General features: G+C 40.4%; 1 protein-coding gene across 1 annotated transcript in view; it reads right to left on the bottom strand.

Annotated features, from left to right (window-relative positions):
- Positions 1-234: 234 nt before the first annotated feature.
- Positions 235-22390, bottom strand: part of LOC139202209 (uncharacterized) — a 69398-nt gene continuing 47242 nt past the window's right edge. The window contains exons 4-5 of the mRNA XM_070831578.1: positions 7676-7881; positions 235-477 (exon numbers count right to left, since the gene is read on the bottom strand). Coding sequence (XP_070687679.1) covers positions 255-477; positions 7676-7881 — 429 coding nt within the window. The 3' untranslated portion in view covers positions 235-254. The remainder of the gene's footprint in view (positions 478-7675; positions 7882-22390) is intronic.

Genomic DNA, 22390 nt, shown 5'->3' with positions numbered 1-22390 from the left:
ACACTCATGCAAGCTGCGCGCATTAGCTTCCTTACGATCAGTTTGATATGTGAGAATACTGCCACTGAATGAAGTGTGAGTGTGAAGGTTTGACACAGAGGAAAACAAGAATATTTCACACCTTGAAGATAGGTTTTAAAGTGCAAGATCTCATAAATGCCACGCTGATACACTGGTGTGATATCTTAAATGGCTGTGAGAAACATCTAATACCCAGCGGAGTTACAGTTCTGTAATCTCCCTCTGTTAGTGGTTCAGAAAAAGCTGAGGCTTCCACTCTTCAACACATCCACTTTCCTTTGGTCCACTTCACTGGGTGAGGCCGCTGATGAAGCGTGACCCGCTGCTGCTGAAGCGGCTTCGGGCCGATCCCAGAGGCCGGGGCTCCTTCGGGCCTCTTCAAATCCTCTGGCCCGGACTGTGAAGGAGCTCTGTTCGGCCTGCCGGTACCGGCTGCTGAGGTAGCTGGACAGACACCTGGGAAAACACCGCCCAAGTACAAACATTAGGAGAGAGCGGACTCAGCGACTCACTGTTTCATTCTACACATTTCAGTCATTTAAGTCCACATTCACATTTTGACTCATCCCAAATAACTTTGTTAGTATAATAACATAATCCTAATCTCATTATTAAATCCCTCTGCTCCTATTAACTACGTCTCCAGAGTATGTGGGAATCTCCTGCTGAATCCAGGTTGCAGCTCGGCCTCCTGATATGATGTAATCGTGGGTCCAGTAAGACCTTCTCTCCAAATATTTCGGAAGTGGAGACATTTTGCTAAATGTTAAACAGCATCCAAAAATATCTTTATATGTATCTGTATGTGTAAGAACCTGCAGCAATGCAGTAAAGTTATACATTTTATTCAGTCCTATCTACTGAAAATAATCTACTGACTTGCTTTGCCCTAATACTTTTTGCAAGAAACATAATATCTGCTTCAATTAGATTCTCTAACAACGTTTCCTCCAAACCAGGACGTGTGAGTCTCCTATCACAGGAATGTTGTAGGGAGGAGGGGGATGTGGCTGGTGGGCAGGCAGGCCTCCATGTAGCAGCCGGGCTCCAAATGGCGTCTGTTTTGTCACCTGCTCATGTCTGCCAGGACCTTCCAGGTGCAGCCCAAAATTCAGATTGCTGCCTCAGCACATCCACCTATTCAGATAAGTCATACCTACACGTGTAAACAGAAGCATGTGCACGTCTACTGTCTGCTTACGTGCCTGTTTTGAAGTCTAGCAGGGCCTTTAAGGTGCTAGCACTTTAGTTAAAGCTGCTCTGATCTACATCTATATAAACGACTATGTGAAACGTTAAGGTGTTGCTTGCAGAGATGAACCCACAGGGAACTGTCTCCAGAATCTGTAGTCCCCCTGAGCTCTACTGAGTGTTTCAGTGTCTTTCAGCTCACTGTTTTGGTTTTATGTGCCACAACTGTGCTGTCAGAGCTCTGCAGGCAGGTGTTTCCAGTGCAAAAGCTCTAAAACCCCACTGTTCACAACCTGCCCAGCGCCAAACTCCAGTGTGAGAATGACTATTTGTGGCGTAATGATGGGTCATGTGCTTACGGCCTCGACCAGTCCAGTTTGAGTATACATTAAACAAACGAGAAATATATTGTTAATAAGTGAGCTTTAGAGATGATAGTGGAGTATTTTTTTAACCTTTGGAGTTTCCCGTCCTTATGCTAAGCTAAGTGTCTGAATAGTGTGCTGTTTGCAGACTATTTCAGGTGGCATTCTCTTCCCCTTCCTCATTTTGCGTGATGCTGTTTTGAAAGCCCCTGTTGTTTGCGTGAACCAACAAGTTCTAATGATTAAAACCAAGAAACATAATTTGATAATGGTATTACACTGATATCACAGAAGCCTGTGTGAAGTGGAACAGATCGGTACACTGGTCAAACCGATGAGTCTGGGCTTTTCTAATGTACGTTCATAAGTGCCTTCGTTGCGTTGTTGTCCATTCACTTCACACACACTTCTGTGAGTTCAGTTTAACCCTTTGAGCTCTGTAATTTGTCTTTGCCTGTGCCTATACAGATGTTTTTGCTTATTGTGACGTCATTTCTTGGAGTATCTTCAAATGCCTACAATCTGTACAACCTCAGCTAGAAGGTCATGTAAGTCAATAAGCTGTAATAATTGATAAAGATATTGAAATTGTGCCAAATGTAAAAAAAAAAAAGAATTAAAAAAAGATGAAAAACTGACATGTGACATCAAATTTGACTAAATGCTGGCACAAATCATATTGATCCAAAACAATTCTGAATCTACAAACAGAAACAAAATATTTCTTAGCTTTAAGGAAGTTATATGAACTATTTACAGTTTTAGTTTTTGGGTGTATAGTGTACATACACTATAGACCTACACTAACTTTTACACTATACACTAAGTATCTTGGGGTGAGAGGTCAATGGATCCCTTTGAAAATGGCTATGCTAGTTTTTCCCTTGCTAAAATGTAGCCTGACTTTGGAATGTTTTTTAGTCCCTTTAGTTACCAGCTAGACTGACATGGTTAGTACCACGGTCATTGACTTGTAACACAGATGTACAATGTAAAGACTTTTTACTTTAAATCAATTTAAACAGGAGCACGCTAACAACACGTCCTGCGGCGGGGGGCTGGATCTGCAAGCAGGCTGTTTGTTTTCACAGGGTTAATAATGTTCTGCAAGAGCGACATACAGCTATTAAATCATCTGTGGCTTAAACAGGTCCAGTGAGCTCCTCCAGGGTTTAAGTATAGGCAGGCTGCACCCCCAGGGCACGGAGAACCAAGTTATGTTTGTCTTTTTATCAGTAAATGTCAAATCACATGGTCGACATATGACGTTTGCTGTTTAATGTGGTGCTTTCTTTTGCAGGACTTGAGCCATTTTAATGCCAGGACTCGCCTCCCCTCATGCAAATGTATCAAAACAAGTTCCCCCCCAACACAATCTCACAAGGACATCCTCACTGCATCCTGGGCATAGCACCGTTCAAGACCACTGTGATTGGTTTAAAGGAACACAAACAAGCCAGAGCGTTTTTTTCTCCTATACCAGATTGATAATGGGTTCAACCAGACCTTTCTACAGTGGCAAAGTCTGGAAATATGTGAGACTATGCACAACTGAACAGTTTGCATTGCTAATGAACACTTCGCAGGTATGTTTCCTTGTTACATTGATAAAAACTGAATTTGTACAGAATTAGATCTGTTGCAAAACAGTGTTCATAAGCACCTCCATCCCATCATGCTGTGGACAATGTTTAAGAAGTCATAGGCATTAACAAAGCAAGTAATAAGAAAAGGCACAGTGTTGTACTTTCACAGTGTACTCAGCTGCCATCACACAGGAAAAATATGCAGGTTTTATCTTTGTGAGGGGTGTGGTGGGGGGGGCTGAGTGCTTATATGGGATTCTTCATGTTGGTGCTTACTAACTATTACAGCAACGAGTTAGTTATGATGAGGTTCGTGTGGCTGATGTAGGAGCCAATCACGATAGCTTGACTCTGAGGTGGTCAAACAGCCTCATACTGTATCATTTCCTCCAATCAGTAGCCACTTAATATCAAGACACACACCTTCAAGCAGCACCTGGCAACCTGATGGAGGACCTGAGCAATCAAGACTGATGCAGAGTATTTCCACCTTTACTTGTCCAGCTGGAACACGTATTAACACATTTTAATTCAACAGTTGGAACATTTTTAGACTTGTTTGGTACAAAGTAATACACTGGAGAGCAACCAAAAATCCCTCTCCCAGCAGATTGACTGAGCGCATAACCCTGAGTCCACATAGTAATTGGCTGCTGAGGCAAATCAATACCTCAGATCAGAATTGAAGCATTCTGCTTGTTTACAACATCTATCATTTGTTCTTATCAAGTGTGATCAGAGCAATTTTCCCTCCCTTAATATAGGTTTGATGGGACAAAGAAAAGCTCAATTCTCAGAGAATTGGAAAACACATTTCTTGTGCTTTGTGGTAACTAAACTGTCAACAGATAAGAGAGTCCATAGTATCAACTCCTGGGTAATTCATCTCACAATTGTGCTCTTGTGTTTTCCTTTGGAACAGCTTGGAAATATGGTTTGAGGCCTTTGCTCAGATGTCACAGCAAATGCAGCGTCCAAATGCTCACGCAGAGAAAAAATGTAAAGCAGAGTGTAAAATGTTTATAATTTAAGCGCTGTGCTCCCTCTGTCCTCAAATTTTCTATACTTATGTGTAGTTGCTACGTCGAAAAAAGCACATTTGTACCCTTGTGTACACTTACATCTGCAAAGGGCGATGAGCTACTCGTCCTCAGGCAGCTCTGCAAACTGCTGTAGACAGTAGCGTGAGGTGAGAGAGCAGTGTAGGCCACTTTGTATCATGTCAGCGCTAGCAGTTAGACGCCATCTCCACAGTGTCCCTTGTCACCAATCACATCCTTTTAAACCACCCAGGGAGCTCGACACCCCCCCCCCCTCACACACACACACACACACACACACACACACACACACTCCCTTATCTGTCAATGCTGCTTAAATAATGTAATTAATGACTTAATTAACATTTCCATAATCTATTTTAATAAATCTAACACGGCATAATGAGAGTTTCTAACCTCCAGGCAATGGCATATAAAAATTCACAGTGCAGAGCTGCATGGTCAGGGCACTGTCTCAGCGCCCCAACCCTCGCCATGACAGTAAAAGAAGGAGAGGGTGCATATTGTGTGACAGCCTTCTGAAAGGCAGTTCAAGCCTGACAAATGTCATGTGACTCTGTGAATGTGTCCAATAACAGACCTGCAGCATGATGAGGAGGGCGAAAAAAGCTTATTTTGGAGGGTCGAAATGTCAAAAGGAAGCCACGGTGCAACAGACTGAGATCTAAATGACCGGGATTCATCTGAAGGATGTTTGGGAGTAGACTGTGAGGAAGAACAAATGATGCAGTGATGAGCTCAAACACAATCCACTGGGTCTCCTTTTATTTTCATTTGTAGCTTTTAGCATTTTTACTGGAAGTTGCTGGCTTCCTCTCTTCTTTTCCTGCTTCTACTCTGATGATAACATGATGTCTTTATAATAGATGGACAACTTACTTTCCTTTTCAACTAAAGAAAGACACAAAACAGAACAGAAACAAACTGCCACAGTAGTAGTAGCAGTCTGACATTATTCAATTTCTTTATTGCTAATAAAGTCCGTGAAGCCGTTTGGTTCCTCGGCACAATCTTTGAATTGGGTCACAACTTAATAGTTTTAGTTATAGTGTTAATAATAGTTAATTTTGGGTCTTTTCATACATGACAACATATGAGAAAATATTTTTAAAATATGTTAATTCTATTCTTTTACTTTAGTCCCAAAATACTTTGCCTGTCGGCCTCCAGCTGCCAACGTGACACTTGTGCTATGTGTACGCTGAAATCACGACAGGAAATAGAAAGTATTTTCTCTCAGTGAAAACCGTCGTCTCCTTAAAGCTTCTTACGAAGTGCTAAAGAGAGGTGAGATGCAGCAGCCAAACTTGGTGTTCCTCAGGTGACCAGAAAGCAAACGCACACAGGGGAAGCACATAAAGCCCACTCACACTATGATAAATGTAGGAAGAACCCAGTCAGTGTTGGTTTTAGTCTCTTCACTGGACTTGATGACGGTAATAAAAATAGAGAATAGCAATTATTTTATCCTTGACAGTAACAGAAGAGCAGAATAAAAAGCATTTCACTTTTTAACAACATGAGCATAACTTAGATAGAAAGATACTTTCTCAATCAGCATATTTAAAAGGTTTCCTGGTCTGTGACGACAAAATGTGGGTGTTCAATTTCTTTGTGCTAAAGTAAACTGGTGTGTGAGGTGGAGCCATGGCAGCCGACAGGTAACAGAGACACATGGGCTCAGCCACGGGGAGGGTAGTGAGAAGCTTTAGCCCCCCTGTCAATAAAGTGCCATTATTGCATGTTACCATTTCATCAAGAGTCAGTGTAAATAAACCCAAGAGCACACAACATGGATCCAACACAATAAAAGGTCATTCTGGACTGTTTGCTTGTTTGTCTTTGTCTCATCCCTGTTGCAAAGGCTAGCAGGCCGTGTGGTGGCTGAGAGACGAGGGGGTTGCTCCTTACAAGGGCTTCCACCCTCGGGGGGTGAAGAGTGACTGAGATGCACCCTGACAGGGGGCAGCAGGAGGCTGGCACATCCCAGGCAGCACAATCACCATGGGGCATGGATCTGTGAGGCCCACCAATCCTAATAAGGGCACCCACCAACATTCCTGTTGTACCAGTAATAATGTAAGCATCAGTGGACAGAACGCCTGTTCGGTGCAGTGTTATAGGTTGTTAGGCAGACAGATGCATGCAAAGTATTTAATAACTGCTCCGTGCAACATCTAGTCCCTACAATACAGATTTACTGTATTCATTTAAGGTTTGTGCTTTCAAGCTTCAAAACAACATGAATATATAATATATATATATATTGTATATCATTCAAGTGCATTTGGAATGATTCATGCATATTACCCAAGTGTTAGAATTGAACAATACAACTGTAAGCACGACAACATTTGAACCTCCTTCAGCTCAAACAATGAGCAAATACCTGCAACCGAGATCTGCCAAGAACGCAGCTCGTCTGAAGCTGCTGAATGTGTTGTAAACAAACCAATTTCCTCTCATGAAATTACAGCTCATTACTAGCGTGGATAAGGGCTTCAACAACATAATGATGCAGAAGCACATTACCAGCGCAACCATATTTATTAATTACCAGTTCACTAGCCACATTCCTTGCAAAGGCGGTTAATGGGGAAAAAAAAGTTACAAGCCTTGTTGAGTTAATTACAAACAGACTCTCTTATTTCAGTTAAGACAAATACTGCAGGAAGGACAGAGCGCAAAGTTTTCATTTTGCTACTAGCATGAAAAGCAGCTGAGGGTGATTGGAGGGTTACATCACTTCTCCTGCTGCCATTATATTTTACAATGATTTTTTTTGTTTGTGTAAATCCATGCGTTCAGCTAATGAAGGTCAGTCAGTAAAGTCATACTAGGAGCGGTTTGCTGGTTTCAAACACACTATTAGGACTATTATTTATCTTTTTATCTAATTAATCCAGTAATTCATTTTCAGAAATGTGCAGCCTGATTGAGTTACTGCTTTGGGCAATTACAGATTACATAACACGTATTTGTAATCTGATTACAGTATCCGCCATTTGTTGCTTTCTAATCACAGAGTAGATATTGTTTATGCCAGGAATCTAATGCATTATTTACAAGCTGCATGTTGATAAAAACAGACTGTTCATTTACTAATGGTTTACAGTACCGCAGGCATCATTCCAATTAGCAATATCAAAATGGGAAAGAAGGCTAAGTGAAAACTAGAGAGGTGGGGGGGTCGGACAGCATGTTTTCAGAGATGATTATTTGGATGGCACAGACTCTCACGGCTTTTTGTTTTGAAACTCACTTAAAAATGAAATGTGATTTGAAAATATCTCTATTTGGCAGATGGAAACATGTTCAACCAGAAAAGAAGTTTTAATCAGTGACATTCTGACTAAGTCTGGTAGCGTTTGCAGTCCAAAGTTCGGGCCAAGGGCACTCCAAGTCTAAACAGGGTTAATAAACACAGAGTAAAAAACCAAAAGACACTCACTTGATTAGCAGGATCTCTGTGAGCAGACCAAAAGAGGCTGCTGCCAGTTTAAAGGTGCTGGGGGGAGGAGGGCTGGTGAAAGTGGTCATCATACAGTGAACAACATAAGGCACCAGACCCAGCAAAACAAGTGCAGTGATCAGCACGAGCCACGTCTGCCACTGGAAGCTCACCGAGCGCCATGGAGATCTCCTCTGGAGCTGGTACTGGACAGGAGAGAGAAGAAAGCAACTAGATTACACTGTTGTGGGTCATCACCAAATGGTTCCAGTTTTAGATGTATGAAAAATGATTAAAGATCTGAAGCCACAGGTACACTAACAGCTACTGGACGGATTTCCAAACATTTATTCCCCTTTTAGGATGAATGTTAAGATCTTTGGTGACCCCCTTTACTTTTCATGTAGCTCCATCATAAGCTCAAAATTTCACAAAGTTTTCACAAATACTTTGGTTTGTGACCAAAGACACCTGCAAACCTAATTACAGCCCAACTTTACTCTGTTTAGTGCTAATTACCAAATGCTAACATGCTAACATGCTAAACTAAGATGGTGATCAGATGGTGAAACATCATTTTCAAAGGACATGGAAGCTGCGTTAGTGATGATAGGTGCTGTTGATTAGTTTTGAATAACAATTGACCAAATAATCAGATTTATTATTACCACTGCCCATGCAGCTGTGTCAGTCTCATCTATACTTTATTCTATGACCTAAGTTTCTAAGGATGTAGCTATTTCGGAGGATGACTTAACCGTTCTCATTCCCACCTATAAAGCTCAGATTGGTCGACTGTATTTAGACCAGCTGGAACAGCCATTCACGGGCACAACACCCAATCTGTTCGAACTGTTAGACAAGTTGGAGTTGGAGATTAACGTCTAACTATGGCAAATTACGGCAGAAGCACACTGTGATTAGATTTGTGTTCTAAACAAATGAAGAACTGATCACATCATGTCATTCAATCATTTCCTAAGGTAAGAGTTTTGCACTACCAAACTTAAACATTGGAAGGGGCACTGACTGTCTATGGTGACATGCCTTGTTTGACACAAACTATTGGAGCAGCCATTAGGTTTTGAATGGTGTGTTGTGTTTCCATCTTAAAACACCCAGTATCCACTGAGCTACAGCAGCAGCAAGTAAAACAGGAGACATTTCCCCCATACACAAGTCCTAGTAATTGTAGCGTGACCCCATAATGGAGAGTAAAGTAGCCCCCATTGTTGGAATAAACTTAATAATGCAACCTCACATCTGTTTTATCCTTTTTAACTCTGGCTTGGAACTTCAAACTTTATAAAACTCTTAAACACTTAAACAGGAACATAAATACTCACACATACACAGGCACATACATAAAAACATCGAAGCATGCGTGCAGTCATCAAGCCAGCATGCAAACACTGCCTTCCATCCTTGCCAAATAATGCCTTGCTCTGGAAACAAACCAAACCACTTGAACAACATTTGATTAGTGTCTGGAATTCATCTGCAAATGCACACTTGCCTTGTCCTCTTTCATGGCTGCTATTCATTAATTAGATTCTTTGTGCAACTGAGCTATCCTCAGTGTTTAAGGTTACATCAGGCCCCAGTAAGTGGCTGCCTGATAACAGAATGCATCCATCTTCATTACTCAGCCCTTTCTGTCTAGGCTTGCTTCTCCACAAGTGAGCTATGTCAGTAGGTTCTAAGGAACTGATACATTTCATTGGATTCAGATCCTGAACTTTTGCCTCCTTTGATTTTAGTCCCTCTGATTAAATTACTGGGTTGTGGTTTCCAGTCATATCGGGTTCTTTTGTGGTGATTTTTCCATCTCAGGGTGGAACAGCTGTGCAGCCACATGAAAACCAAACACCTTTTTTGGTTTTAGATTACAAATTCTCTTTATGACTGTTTAGTGAGGATTGTCAGACAAACACTACAACAAAGTAATTAGTAAATACTGTGTGTTAATGTCATATCCCACACTGTCCTACTGGATCACTTGGGTGTGAGCTATAGCCATGTAAGTCACTAGAACACTTCACTGGTCTATCAAACAAAGCTATTTTAAACAAAAGATTTTTAACATTACTGTCGACAAATGGTTGAGCAGGTTCACAGTCAGGCCATTACACTTAAAAAGCTGTTTCAATTCATTTGAAACATGGCAACTCATAATTAAGAAATGAAATTAGATTTCTATCAAATCAAATATTAAATTAATTAAATATAAATCAAAAGCTAATGTTGAATTTATACATCTTTTTGCATTTGGGTTCATAATTACAAAGCAGTTTCTTCTACGTGTCTGCTGGTGCGAAGGCTGTTGGAGAGAAAGAGAAAAAAATTGTAAGCTTGTTCCATCCTTTTTGCCAAAGAAAGCCCAGACATTCAGATAAATGTCTTCACGAACCAAAACACATGTTTTCAATCTTAGAAGAAATATGAATAGACTCAACTCCCAAGGTAACAAGAGAGCGAATATGTTGCCACACAGTGAAAGTTTTTTTTTTTTATTATTATTCAGAAATGGAACCTGATAACTTGCACAATTAAAAATAGCACTAAATGCAGCGGTCAGTCCTTAAGGTTTGGGGGCCTGGAAGCACTTGGTCACATTTTGGTGACATTCGTCAAAAGGCTCATTTAACTGAAGCTGTTAGCGTCCCATATATCAGTGGGCCCTCAGCTTTTAGTCATATCAAGGCCAAGCCAGTCTGAATCAGGATAAAAGCAGCTCAATATGTTTGTGTATTCCCTCAGCCAAATTAACTATCCGTGAATAAAGTAACCATGAGGAGGCAGACCTTTGCATTTGTCTTGTCTCCACGTGACTCTGCATGGAATGTAAGCAGGTTTTCAGTATTTTGGATCTAGTGGTTCAAAGGAAAGGGAGACGCAATAGTCCATCCAGTCCTTGAAGATACAAATCCTCACATAGCGTGTCTTTAATCACACGATGTGAGGATTTGTATCACTGGCCTGGCAGACCTACCTGCCCCTTTTTGGTGAGGAACACTGTCTCATCAGAAATGACATTTCCTCTGCACCTAAACTTAAATTCAAATAAGACTAATAATCCAAACACTAGACTGAAAAGCGAGATGGAACTTCAAAAGTCAACACACAATGCATTTACCACTGGTTAAAAATCACAGTGTGTTAATTACATGCTGATGTTTTATGACTATGACCTTTAAACACTATACCAATCAATCAATACAGGAGGGAAGCAGCCTATTGGGAATATTTAGATCCACAGATTCTGAAAGTAGGGCACTATTTATCCAAACACAATGATTATTAATAGCCGGACAGTCAACCCAAATACATTTTCTGCATATTTTCCACATTACCCCCTCTCCCTCTAGAAGTACATCCACAACATACTGTCCAGCATGGAGATAATTAATTAAGCAGAGCTGTCACACTGGTACAGCAAAGGCACAAAGGTACAAACACAATATTATCTTTATAAAGTCATGGTCATGCCTGTCTGACCTGCCATTAAAATGACTGTAACATCCTCGCTGATGTATTATAACACCAAACGATAATAACATAGATTCTAGTGTAATGTTCTCCGCTGTAATGCTAAAGGTGGAACAAGCTGCTACAGAAGAAGCAATGATATGCCGTACTATGGTCAGATTAACGACTGTATCATTGTCAGTTTCATCCTCTTTTGTTCCTTTTCTTTGCCCGTCAAGCTTTGAATACTTAGACGGCCACGTATGTAGTTTGCAGCGATAGATGTGACAGATTTAAACACTTGAAATTCAAAGCAATTTTGACGACAACGTGCTCCTGATTTCAAACAGAAATAGACAAAAGGAGGAATCTTGTTTTTAGCAAGACGCCGTCACTGAAAGTACAGTTGTTGCTAGCAGATTCTATCAGCTGTGACTAGCTAGCTATATGAGAAAAGCACACATTTAATCTTTTCACTGTTTTCAGATGATTTGTTTGAAGAATTCTGGGATAAAAACGTAAAAGAATATATGTTTTTGATGGTTACATGCAGAACATGATATAATACTGGCTGAATGCTGTTTTTACGCAAAAAAGACTGCTAGCTAAAGCTAATAGGTCTGTGGAAAGTCTGGATGCTTCCTGTAGAAAAGGATTTAACAAAGACATATTCGCCATAAGTGAAAACTGCTGGTAAATATTTAGCAGCCACATATTTCTAGCAATTTTATCATGTCCATCTGCTTCAGTAGAGATGTGGATTTGTTTTCCTAAACTCATTAGTTAGTAACCTTTAACTGGCTCTTATCGGTGTATCGACAAACTTAGGTTAGATCTCCTCATTTCAGTTGCAACACAAATTAACTGTGTAATGTGGAAATGCCAAGCTGCTCCTGAGACAGTCTCCCGTGTACATGCAGCTTGTTTGCTAACAACAAGGATGAAGTTCTACTTAGCAGGACCAGACTAGAAAGTCCATTAACTTATTGAGATTAAAAGCCTGATGCCTTCCCTCCCACCCGACCCTCCGTGGCCCCTTCCCCCGGCCCGGCATCACACCTCCAAAGGAGAAAGGTGATTGATGAGAGCCATCAGGCAGCTCGGAATCTCTTCTCTCATTAGACTCCTTAAGCATCTAAGCTGTTTCAACCCACACAGGGAGAGCAGGGCAGCGGGAAGGGAGTGAGGAGGTGTTCATCCTCTGACTTTTTAGAGGATAAGTACTCACACTAAAATATTTACCTTGTACATTAATCTCTGGGAAATTAATTTGCCATTATACTTTCTCCATGAAAAAAAGGACACTATTTTCTTTAACAGAGAAGTGTGGTTTTCACTCCCCACTCTTCGTGCTCAGTGAGCGTTCTTCTCTTTTGATTCACTCATGGGACTGCTTGGAAATTAATGTCCCTGAGGGAGCGGTGTTTGGACAGTCAGGGTGGATCCCATCATCGACCACTGAGGCACTTGAGGAGGGTTAGCTGGGGCGGTGGATACCAAGAAAGAAAGAATATTCCATATGCATATCCCTAAAGCAGACATGCTCAATCACATTAATGCAAGTGCTGCACATTATTATGCACTAATTGCCGATGGATAGTAGCATTACTATAATGTGCTGCTGATTGTATTGCTGTGAACCAAGTGGGGTCCATTCTGTTCAGATAAATAACCTCATTCTACCTAAGACAATAACCAAGATAAATAGTCACAATCAGTGCCCTCTATGGAAACAATTTACTTTGTGCTGCAGCTCACTGTGCTCCCTTTTATTTTGTAATATTTTTGAGTCAACTGAAAAGTTGTTGTGGCAGAACTTTTTATGAATTAGACCAACAAAACTATTTGTAAATAGACAATAATCACAGACAAAATGAGGAAAAGGTGACATTCTTTGCCTTTCAGTGGCTGTTACACTGGAATGGAAGAACAATTGCCCAATGATAGCAATGATAGCATCTGTCTGGTGTCTGTCTGGTGTCAAGAACACAATGTAAGCGAAACGTTAGCATGTGCAGCTCAAATAGATTCCTACCCACAGTAGTAATCCAACCCAGGTTTACGTCCAAGGCCAAGAGTTAGCAATTTGTTGGCTAACCTTATTTTTTTGTGGGGTTACTTTAAAGAAAAGCCTCGCCCATGAATAGTACACCCACTGTGTGAGAGCCAGCCCTGGATCATCATTAACACACTCAAAGCAGCCAAACAATTATGTCACAAAGAAATAACTGATCAAACAACTCATAGAGCTAATATTAGCTTAATGAGATAGTTTAATTAGCCAGTGACAGCTGTCATTTCCACTGGCAAAAGAGAAGGCCTCTGAGTAGAAATGAGGAACCTGCTTTTATCTGCCTCCATCTTGATGCTTGACAGGCGCACCGACTGAAACTTGGCGAATGGTTTGTGGCTGCGTGCATCTTTGTCGGGAAGTGTAAGACAGTGTGAGAGGGTCTGCATGAGTGTTTGTGAGTGAAAGACAGAGAATGCATTGTGTGAAACGGTTTGTGTGTTGAAGAGAGAGAGAGAGAGAGAGAGAAACAGAGAGAGTTTGTCTGTGAAGGGTGGGGTTTTGGTCATCTGCCATCGGATAAGATATCCTGACAAGGCAATCAGAGAGAAACAAATTCTGCAGCCACACGAGTTCAACTCTCTCGTTCTTCACCCTGATGAGCTTTTGAAAAATGGATTGCAGTTGAAATTGGTTTTGTATGAGAAGCTTCAGATCTGTCTCTTGTCAGGATTATTGCCACCTGTCTTCATTGGCTGCAAAGGTCTGTTAATTAATCTGCCTCTCCTTCTTTGTGGCCGGAGAGGACAGAGTGAACAGAGTGCCGTCTCCCCTCTTTGGTGCTGGAGTGTCAGATGTACTATTCCTAACAAATGTACATTTGATCTGGGATAACACTGCTCTGATGTAAAGCAACATCCTTAATCAGTGCCGTTATAATACTGCATCATGTCTTTCCTTTCTAATTTCATGAAGGAAGCTATTTAATTGGATATTTAATTCAATTTGGTTAATGAAAGTCCTGGGAAATTTTGTTTGAGGGACAGTGATATCTCTTGTGATCAATGAAGCTGCAAATAGAGCTCTTTCTCCAGAGATTCTTTCCTGACTGATCATGTCTCTAATAGGTAAACTGCGAAGTACAGAATATTAATACGAACTGATATAAAAACGGGTATTTGCTAATCTAAAAATATATACAGTGTGCATATATTTTAATAGTGGGAGATCCCTGGCAAAACATGTCAGCTGATATCAGTAAATTTAAGTGGAAGCCTGCAGTTCAGAGCACCAGCATGTGATCCGGCATTGATTAATTGGACATGGATAGATTAATATGCCACTGGATAACCATGCCAAGCTCATCAGAGTAAAAGTGTTATTACACAACCATCATCTGTGATGCTGTAAATGAGCAGGAGAGTGTAGAGGGATTCATTTGGCCAGGATATGGCCTAAAGGACTAAAAAAAACAAACAAAAAAACAGCTCAGTGGACAGTTTCTTTTGTTGCGTGAGGTACAATCACAATCCCGAAGGAACTTGTCATTGGCATTGGCCCTGCAAAGTGTCAAATTGATCAAGTGTTAGCAGGGATTGTCTGCTGCCGAGTGTCTACACCTGTGCATTCCTCTAAGTGTTGAGATCCCAGCGATTCTAGAGGTGAAGTTTGAACTTGGCCTGCTGTTTGGGCTCAGGCATACCCAGACTTGCCTGGCTGAGAGCAGCTTGTATTGTACACACACTCCTGTCACTCTCCACTGTTTCTTTGGAATGTAAACCACCAGTGTCACACCAGTGTGATATACTGGAGCAGCATGTCTTTGTTGCAGTGCAGGTGCAGTTTAGGGTGCAGCATTCAAGCACTTTGCCAAGTCACAGCGTGCCAGTAATTCAAAAGAACAACAGTTATTTATACGTAACTACATGCACGCTGAAGTTTTTCTTTCCTTAACAAGTCTGAACAAATAAAAACCATCAAATAATGTTCATTACATTATTTCCCCTCTGAATGCATGCCACAGTACCCTTAATCAACAGCACTTCTACATATGTTTGATTAAAATAAAAATGAGCTGTTGTTTCTCCAAGGACATCTTTTCATGTGAAGAATACTTTTTCATTCAGCAGATGCTTATATGCAGAACAGTATTGTTGCCGCCCACAGGTATAATCAACCAGAAAATTAATAATCATTCTGCAGGACTACAATAAATCATAATGCTTTGGACAATTAATAATAGAGGCGAAGCTTGGGATGTCTGATTACAATAGTTACGATGCATATCATCAAGATTTAAATTCAGCAGTTCACAATGGAATTTCAGACACCAGTGCACATTACTGATGTTTGAATTTGGCATTAGGGTGTGTCGCAGGGGTTGAGGGATGGTACGTATCTCCATCTACAACTCCGACCAAACTGCTATTACAAAAATTACACTGCTGTACTTTTTGTAGCTGTAAATTTACATTTGATGCACAGCAAGTAGTGAAGTGGTAGAAGCTAAGTACTTTATGGAGCGTCTTGTCGGTTGCGCTCTATAAATATAGGCATAGGCATGTTTAGCAATTACACTGAGTGGCTTTCATGGAAAATGTTTAAAGCTGAGGGACAACTTTTCAGGTGTCAGAAGTCATCCTATCAGTATTGTCCCTCTACCTAAGTCTGATCAAGCATCATTTTTCAATTTAAAAAAATCTGATTTTTTTAGCATACATGTAAACATGTACTACAGATAGTGGTTTAGCTTGATTTTAGTGCTGCATTTGATTTAACAGACCATGAGTTACTCTTGCTGCATAATAATTAGTAATTATCAATATTTCTTTTACTGACTAAAAGTCTTTTTTTAAGTGTATTTTTTTAACTAAGTGCTATAAATGATGGTGTTCCCCAGGAAAGTTGCCTGGGGCCAATGCTTTTCATGGTTTTTATCAATAATATGTCATTTATCGTCTACAAAGCCAATGTAACATGTTTGTTGATGACACCACTGTTTATCCACTGGCAACTAATAAAATGCAATGAAAATGAATGAAAATCAAATAGAATGTTGTGAAATGAATTGAACTGGATTTTAAGTTAAGGCAACCATAAACTATTCAAGTTAAGTTTCTCTCAGACTAAATGCATGGATTGGGCTCTAGCCCAAGTAAGGAGTAAGGAGACAAAATCAATTATATCTTTGTACCAACATGAGCAGTGAGGCTATACATTTTTGGGGATCACCCTTCATGATCATGGGTCCAGTTGTGGTGACACACTGTCTAAAATCACATCTGTGGAATTTAAGTGATATAACTTGAATTCAAATTTTAATTTCTTCATTGTGATTATTACAATTTAAAAGTAATTTCTTTGAAAAATTACATTTTAATTTTTTTTGACCACAGGTAGGATAATTGTTGCCAGTGCCAACCAGTGGGGATCAAAGTAAACAACAATCAATGCCAGTTTAAGCCCAAATAAGAAAAAAGAAAATTTGCAGAAAAAAGTTGTGAACTTCAAGGGTCTCGTCTTCTTTATAATTACGTAAGTTATGAAAAAAGCAATATTATTTTCTCACTGCCTACATGGCAGCAGCATCACCTGTGAGTCATCCATACATCCCCAAGCTTGACCTCTGAGTAGTGCCGACAAGTTGAAATACTTTACTTGGACGTCAGTGCTGTCTACCATTACTGTTGCTGGTAATCTCTGCCGACCTCACTTCATTTTACTGTCCTGCTCTCATCCACTCAAGTGATCCCTGGTTTGATGTCTACCATCCATGTGAATGCAGCATAAAACTCCTCAAATGCTGCCATTATTTTTACAGGGCCCTCATAACCCAGGTGTGCAGACGTCTTGCATGCTGTGAGGCTAACTAACACTGGCTCCACTCAGTTTTGACATCCAGTTTTCAAGAGTCAAAGAAGACACACTGAAGAGCATGGGGGCCCAATACCTGAGCGGGGTAGTTTGCTCATTGAGTGGACATAAACTTCCTTCACCTGACATGTGGTGGGAGGAGGATTAGTTAAACACACTCAGCCTTGGCTGACTCACACTTTGTGGAATCACAAAGTAATCTCGAGGCACATTCACTTAGGAGGCAGCTTGATGATCCCAGGCCAGTGATTTATTCATCTTAGACACGTTGCGAAGCTGTAAGAATTTGTCAAGTTAGAATCCTAATTAAAACTGTTAATCACAGATTCCTGTTTGTTCAGCACTCGAGTGAAATGAAAAATGTGATCAAATTATTCATTGCACCCTTTCAGACAGGTAAGTCAGCATTGCCTTGAGCGCCAGTGTGCCGCAAAAGTTTTTTTTTAAAGGATTATGAAGACTTTAAGCCTAGGCTTTCTAATTTGTTATACATAAAATTTTTAAGTTGACATCAACAGTTTGATCGGTTTAGATTTATCTATTTATGTGGCTCAGCATAAGTTAAGACATCTAGAAAGTGGGATCCAGGTAATGAAAAGAATGCAATGGACTGGATCAAAGTGCATGTTCAGAACTGCTGCTGCTCATATTAAGAGTGAAGCCTGGAGCTACATTACACAAAGGTAGTGACTGACACCTGCTTTTATTCTCAGCCCTAAAAATTACAATACTGCTTTAATTTTTTGGGAATCTTTCTATTAAATCACACTATTGTCAAGGGTTTCTAAGCACATGCAACAGTCAGAAACAATGATGACAGAATAAGTCGACCTTGATACAAAATCCACTTTGTGTTGTTTAGCTGTAACCACAGAGACATGTACAGTCCTTCTGATCTATCAGAACACACACATCCCCCAAGCCAGAAGGAAAACCCCTGTTTTCTTGTAGTTTTAATGGGGAAAGGGAAAGCAGGGGACATCAGGGAGTCTAGAGGGAGGGTCGAGTCAAACAAATGGTTGCATCGCTGCCTGCTGTGAGCACTCTTAAAAATAATGTGAACACCAGCAGGCAGTGAATCTACAGACCACTAGTGAGCCCCTTTGATGTACAGTAGCTGTCTGATAACTTGGACACCTTGACCGTGCATGTGGACACAGTGCATTAGTTCATGAGCAAAATCTCTGCCTCACGTCTGAATAAGTGTTCATTTTATTCCAACGTTAAAAAAGATTTAGGTTTTAGTTCAAAAGTATATTTATGTGCATGTGTAGGCGTCACGCAGAGCTGTCAATCAGTAAGATTTACAGTCCTGTAAACTCCAGTGGAATCCACTGGGACATGCTTTGACTCATAGCTGGGCCTCACAGAATAACATGGCAAAAAGTAGAGCTCCACTAATAGATTTGCCAGCCCATGTAGCTTATCACAAATACACATGGCCAAATGAAGCTGTTACAGAGAGTCGGGGCAAAAATGAGCTGCTGATCCCCAACAACTACCCCCTTTCCTCACACCCTCTCCGCAATGGAACAATATTGGGCCCAGATTTGTTGTGCTGTGATTTGATTAAACATTAAACTGAGGCATATGCAACGCATGCACACACAATTGAATGAATAAACTAGATTTTGACTCAGGGCCTCTCATCAAAACAGAGCATTAAAGGCAGGTGATACAGCAGGGCCCGTCTTTTCAGGGCGATAAAGAACGAATGTGTTAACCTCTTCAACTTCTGAATAATCTGTTCTTACTGTCCGTTTGTAGCCAGATGTCAGGGCTTCCACTGCTGATTGATAGGACGTCTAAACATCCCAGTGTCCCTGACCTTAGATAAAACTCAATTAGCTAAAAGAAGCAGGGCGCATACATAGATATTCTGCTATCGAGCACACTAAAGCTTTCCACTTGCACAGATTGTAAGTGTATTTCATTAGTGATGTTAACAGATGTGATGTATTCAGTGTGAATTCCAGGTGAAATAAAAACTGTGGGTATTTCTAATCAAGTCTGTATGCAGCCTGCTTCTGTGATGCTAAGTACCTCTAATATGTAACGTGTATATATGCGCAATATTCAACTAAAACTACAGATATCCATTGTGCTAAAACAGTAGCTAAAGTGAGTCGCGGAAAAGGAAAGAAACATACCAGTTAAGTTGTCCCAAACAATAGCCGAGCCGAGTAACAAGTAGTGTGGAAATGCTTACTAAAGAGTAAGTAACAATCATTTCAAAGAAATCAAATGGACTGCCTTCAGCAAATGCAACTAAAATGTAAAAAATGTCTTTAGATAGCTGGATTTTTGTTTGAGGCTGACATTACAGTGTTGGTTATGCTGTAAAACAAGGCCAAATGTGCCACACGATGTGAATGAGTGTATACATTGAGCACGCTAGGAGCAATTTATTTAAGCTCCTAACTAGTATTTGGTTGAGTTGGATTGGACAGGTGACACGATTCACACTCTAACATGCCCCAAATCACCACATCAAGATCCTCCTTCAAGGAAATGGTTTAGAAAGTTCCTGTAAAGCCTCCAGGGACTCCACTTTGGGAAACTCCTTGTTATATTAGTGAAGAATGTGTGTGTGTGTGTGTGTGTGTGTGATGGGGGTGGGTGCTGTAGATTAATTGGCCTACTTCCTCCAGTGTGACATCCTGCCTCTTTAACCATAGAAACAAGGCAACTGTAAAACTGTGCAAGACGGGGCTTGTTCAAAGAAACACTTCCTCGTCACCACTTTCTACAGTGAAACCAAACACATACCGCACTGGACTCGAGGGCCCTCATTCTGTACCCTATGATAAGATAGAAAGCATTACATCATGGCATGGTACATCTGTGTGCACTATCAACATGCAGATTCATCTCCGTAATTCAACAGCAGTTTCTGATCTCTCCCAATGTGGGGTAAATCCATTCCAGTGAAATGTAAAGCTATAAAAAAGGGTTAGATTGACATATCCAGGGTAAGTCTATCTAGGCCATTACTCTACAGTAGATAGACGTGAAAATTAAAAACACTGCCATCCTGCTTATTGGCTTAGGCGGGGGCCCTTTCTTTAGTTTTGTCTAAAACCATGCTTCTTTGGCTTCTTACATGCTTTTTGACTGCAGTACTGGTGGAGCTCTTATCTGGACAGAAAGAAGGGTTCAAAAATTCAAATTCATGTTTCACCCACATGTTAAAGTCATCTGTCTCTTAGAGAGGAAATGTTTTCATTTAAAAAAAAAAGCTGCGGTTCTGTACAGACAAATTATTACATTGCTTGACTATTAAGACACTGTGCTAGATAGCACATCTATAAGTGAAGAAGAAAAGCCCCCTGTAAAATATGAATGACAACCTGTTTGTAATCTTCTGAGCTGAGATGTTTTGCTCTAATTGGAAATCATGATGTTCATAATCACAAAAATGGAAGGATGAAATATTTATAATGACCAGGTAAGACTTTTATAAAACACACATAAAGATGTTATACTTAAACATTATTCTTTAGTCTTTGAATAGGACTACCGTTATGCTAACGTCAGCATACTTGCATTCACAATGACAATGCTACAGGATGATGTTCAGGTTAGTTCAGCATGTGCACTGAACACAAAGAACAACTAAGGTTGGTGGGAAAGTCCTTAGTTTTAAAGTGTATTTCATCATACACTGAAGTATTACACAAACAGAAATTTCCATCCAAATTTACAAAAATACCTGGCTTTATACCATGACCGTGCCATGGACATCCTGGAATGGGCTGTAATGTCCCCTCTAGCACTAACTACCCACATGGCCAGTATGGTTTGCCCTCTTTGGAACCGACCGCTGTGCCCTTGATAGAAAGTTGCAGACTTCCTCATTTAAAACTACCTGCAATGGAGATTCCTTTTGTCTCTGTCATCATTAACAACAGCACAACATTTCTCCCACTCCTGCAAATACACATGCAACGTTAACACTAACATAATACTTGACAGCTAAGCTGCTAACAACAATAAACATTATGTGATAAACACCGGCAGCTAAACACTGTACAGTGTAACTATTAACATGCATGGGGTTAAAGTTTATCAGGATGTTGCTTATTGCTGGGTGATCCAAGGAGCCTCCAACACACCGAATAAACTGCACTCATTACTTAGTGTGTGTACCATTATGCTGAAAGGAGGTTAGAGGAATAGCTGAACATAAGACACACAAGACAAGACAGAGCAGCAGAGGCAGACGAGCCAAACTGCCGGTGCCGCTAAGAGCTGAATAGCATGTAAACCACTATGGAATTAGTGAGAAAGTTGCTAAAAGTGGCCGCTGTAATGAGGAACATGGTACAGTGAACAGGGCTGGGAGCAGCACACATGCTACTGGTAACATGAGACAAATGAAAGCAGCACGTCGGGTCACAGCGTCACCTGGGAAGACTGCTGTGTTTTCTGTAGCCCTTGATTAAGATATACTGAATGTTAATGACTTTGTTTATGGTGTTTAGACACTTTCCTTTTTTCTTTCTTTTTACATATAATCTCATTTATTTACTTTTCATATTTCATGGTTTGATACTTACCTTTTTACACACATTGTAATCTTGATTATAATATGAAAAGTCTTCAATGTTCAGCTGAATGTTTGTGTATCTGAACTCATTGTTCAGTGGTTTCCAATACACTAATTGTCCTAATTGGTGATTATATACATTTGTATTCAAGCATCCAAGCATGAGGCAAAAAACTCCACTCATAACCCAGAGAAAAACTGGATCACCAAAGCAGGATTCATTGTCTGGGAACAATAAATGTCTGTACAAAATTTCATAGAAATCTATTCAATAGTTGTCGAGATATTTCAGTCTGACAAAAGTGGTGGACAAACCAACTGACACCACCGTCTCCTGAGCCATCCTCCTAGCAAGGGTAACAAGGTCTGCTCTTAAATCATAGCTTTTAGTGCATCGTTCTAATAAATTACTGAACTGTACCTATTCCTGAAATTTCTATCAGACAGAAAGCTTCAATGCAATTGCTAGGACACTGCATTCATTTATATTAGAACAAAGAGATCATTCATGTCGTCTGCCTTTATGGAAGCTTAGCTGCAAAGGATTGCAGACCCCTCCAAATCTTCTTAATGATCCTCACATCCTCAGATTCTTTTCAGCCAACAGTTTGTGAAGGTCCATTTCTAACCCTAACCATTTCCTAAACCAGGGGAAAATTAGCAAATGCTAACCACAGCCCCACTGCAGCATGAAGGTCAAGATCTGAGGTGACAATCCAAATGATTGCAGGAACTTCCTGGTTTCTTTTTCCCCAATTGAATGACTATATATTCCTACTTGTTCCAGGGGGGGAGGAGAAGTGATGTACAGACC

Source organism: Pempheris klunzingeri, chromosome 6 (assembly GCF_042242105.1).
Source record: "Pempheris klunzingeri isolate RE-2024b chromosome 6, fPemKlu1.hap1, whole genome shotgun sequence".
Lineage (NCBI taxonomy): Eukaryota > Metazoa > Chordata > Actinopteri > Acropomatiformes > Pempheridae > Pempheris > Pempheris klunzingeri.
This window is presented reverse-complemented; position numbering and strand designations above follow the sequence as displayed.